Raw genomic sequence first — 2,956 nt, 5'->3', positions numbered from 1 at the left:
CAGGAAAACCATGAGAAACATTTAATGCAGGAGGTTGTCACTCAGAAGAAATCTTCTGGGGAGAGAAATTACCAGTGTGATGAATTTGGGAGAAGTTTTCATCAGAGGTCATTTCTTACTCAACAGCAAGGAGAGAGACTACGTAACTGTGATTCATTTAAAAAGAACTTAAAACAAAATTCAGATCTAATGAGGCACGAGAAAATTTGTGCAGAGAAGAAACCTTGGAAGTGTAATGAGTGTGAGAAAGCCTTTAGTTACTACTCAGCTTTTGTCTTGCATCAGAGAATTCACACTGGAGAAAAGCCCTACGAATGTAACGAATGTGGTAAAGCTTTTAGCCAGAGCATACACCTTACTCTACACCAGAGAATTCATACCGGAGAGAAACCCTATGAATGTCATGAATGTGGGAAAGCCTTCAGTCACCGCTCTGCCCTTATTCGGCATCATATAATCCATACTGGAGAGAAGCCCTATGAATGCAATGAATGTGGGAAGGCCTTTAATCAGAGCTCATACCTCACTCAACATCAGCGAATTCATACTGGAGAGAAACCTTATGAGTGTAATGAATGTGGGAAGGCCTTTAGCCAAAGCACATTCCTTACCCAGCATCAGGTCATTCACACTGGAGAGAAACCCTATAAGTGTAATGAATGTGGGAAAGCCTTTAGTGATCGATCAGGCCTTATTCAGCACCAGAGAACTCATACTGGGGAGAGGCCTTATGAGTGTAGTGAGTGTGGGAAAGCCTTTGGCTACTGTTCAGCCCTGACTCAACACCAGAGAACTCACACGGGGGAGAAACCCTATAAATGCAATGATTGTGCCAAAGCCTTCAGCGACCGCTCAGCCCTTATTCGTCATCAGAGAACACACACTGGAGAGAAACCTTACAAGTGTAAGGACTGTGGAAAAGCTTTCAGCCAGAGCTCATCTCTTACAAAGCATCAGAAAACTCACACTGGAGAAAAGCCCTATAAGTGTAAGGAATGTGGAAAAGCTTTCAGCCAGAGTTCATCCCTTTCTCAACATCAGAAAACTCATGCTGGAGGGAAAACCAAAGAATACGGAAAAGCCTTTAGTGAGCATTCAGCCTTTGGCCAGCAAAAGAGAATTCATACTGCATAAAGACTATGTAAATGTGCTACATTCCGAACATTTTTATTGAACAATTACTAAACGTGGTGTGAGGGCTACAGAGGAATTGCAGAGCGTGTTACAAAAAAGATATTAATTGAGAAGTCTGCTGATATGGGACATAGCTTACTTAGAATGTGAAGGAGGGGTTTTACATCTTTTTCAGTGCAGCAGAGGACTTTGAATTTCTTTGGGGAAAGGGGAAGATTATTTCCAACACCTTAAGGTGTGTGTAAGCTTCCAAATCCTTGTGGGAGAAATAGGGTGTGCGATGATGGAAAGAAGACATCTTGTCTGCGCTGGATAGTCTCAATGCTAAGGAGATGAAGCTATAAAGGGATGAGGGGTTCTTTAGGGAAATTGCAGAGGCAGAAATAAGAGATTGATAATTCACAATGAGTTTGTTTAGGGTTGGGAGTGGAGGTGGAAGGGAAGTTGTCCTTAGGGTTAAATACAAGGTCACTTAGGAGATAGATGAGAAGAATCAAGAAAAAGAACTGGGGCGCGAACTCAAGAAATGTTGATATAACTACTCAAATGAGTGCTCCCAACCAGGGAAAATACTAGTCAGACTCGTTAGTTGGCCAGGTGCAAAGTTTCCATGCTGAAGCCAGGGAACGTTGGCCTGGCTGTCTGCTTCTGCTCTTTGTGTCTTGGAGACCTTGCTTATTGATTCACAGCCTGCTAAGAATCATATTAACTCCAGGGGTCAAGACTGACAGCCTAGAAAGAGAACATATAGAAGGGACCTTTGATGTTTTCGGTCTATTTTAAGCTACCTATTTTAAGCTAAGTTACCTGAGAATGTGCTTATTTATGAAGATTTTACCTCAATCGTATGTAGTTTGTACTTTAGATTTATTCATAACATAGTCAAATTAAGTTGTAGACCTGAGCTGACACTGCATATCAGATTGTGAAAGATTCGGAAAGACTTTGAAATCCTTCCTCTCACCATTTCGTTCTTCAGTAGAGGCACACGACAGCCTTGTATATACATTTTTTCATTGCAACTTTGAAAGTTATTGCACGTATTTTGAGTATTGTGTTTTTAGTTTTCACAAGTTTGACGATGTATCTTGATGTAGAGTTGAGTTTATCCTGTTTTCTGAACTTCTTCAATCTGTAGGTTTACGTGTTTCACCACATTTGGGGTATTTTTAGCCACCATTTCTTTGAACACATTTTCCAGCCCTCACTCCTTCTCTCCTTCCAGGACCCTGATGACACACATGTTAGATCTTTGTAGTCCCACGGGTTCCTGAGGCTCTGTTCTTCTGGGTTTTTTCCAGTATATTTTTATCTCCATCTGCTCAGGCTACTGTAACAAAATAATGTAGAATGGGGGGCTCAAACAAGAGAAATGAATTTCTCACAATTTTGGAGGCTGGGAAGTCCAAATCAAGGTGTCAGCTTTGCCCTCTGGTGAAGGCTCTCTTCCTGGATTGCAGGAGGCAATCCTTCTTACTGTGTCCTCATGAGGCCTTTTTTTGGTGCTTGCATGGGGAAAGAGAGCTCTCTCCTATTTCCTGTAAAGGTGCCAATCCTATCTGCTTAGGACCCCAGACTTATGACCTCATTTAACCTTAATTACCTCTGAGAAGCCCTGTGTCCAAATACAATCACATTGAAAGCACTTCAACATATGAATTTGGGGGGCACACAATTCAGTCCATAGCATCTTTCCCTGGCTCCCCCAAATTCATGTTCATGCAAAATACATTTGCTCCATCCCAATAGCCCCTCAAATCTTAACTCATTCCAGCATCAAGTCTGAAGTCTTACCTAATATCACATAAATCAGATATGGGTA

The 2,956-nt window shown here is 41.7% G+C and overlaps 1 protein-coding gene across 1 annotated transcript in view; it reads left to right on the top strand.

Annotated features, from left to right (window-relative positions):
• LOC103671530 (zinc finger protein 420) overlaps nt 1–2,704 on the top strand; it is a 47,442-nt gene extending 44,738 nt beyond the window's left edge. The window contains exon 9 of the mRNA XM_040623692.1: nt 1–2,704. This exon is cut by the window's left edge and continues 137 nt beyond it. Coding sequence (XP_040479626.1) covers nt 1–1,134 — 1,134 coding nt within the window. The 3' untranslated portion in view covers nt 1,135–2,704.
• Nucleotides 2,705–2,956: the final 252 nt, after the last annotated feature.

Source organism: Ursus maritimus, unplaced genomic scaffold (assembly GCF_017311325.1).
Source record: "Ursus maritimus isolate PB19 unplaced genomic scaffold, ASM1731132v1 scaffold_6, whole genome shotgun sequence".
Taxonomy (NCBI): domain Eukaryota; kingdom Metazoa; phylum Chordata; class Mammalia; order Carnivora; family Ursidae; genus Ursus; species Ursus maritimus.
This window is presented reverse-complemented; position numbering and strand designations above follow the sequence as displayed.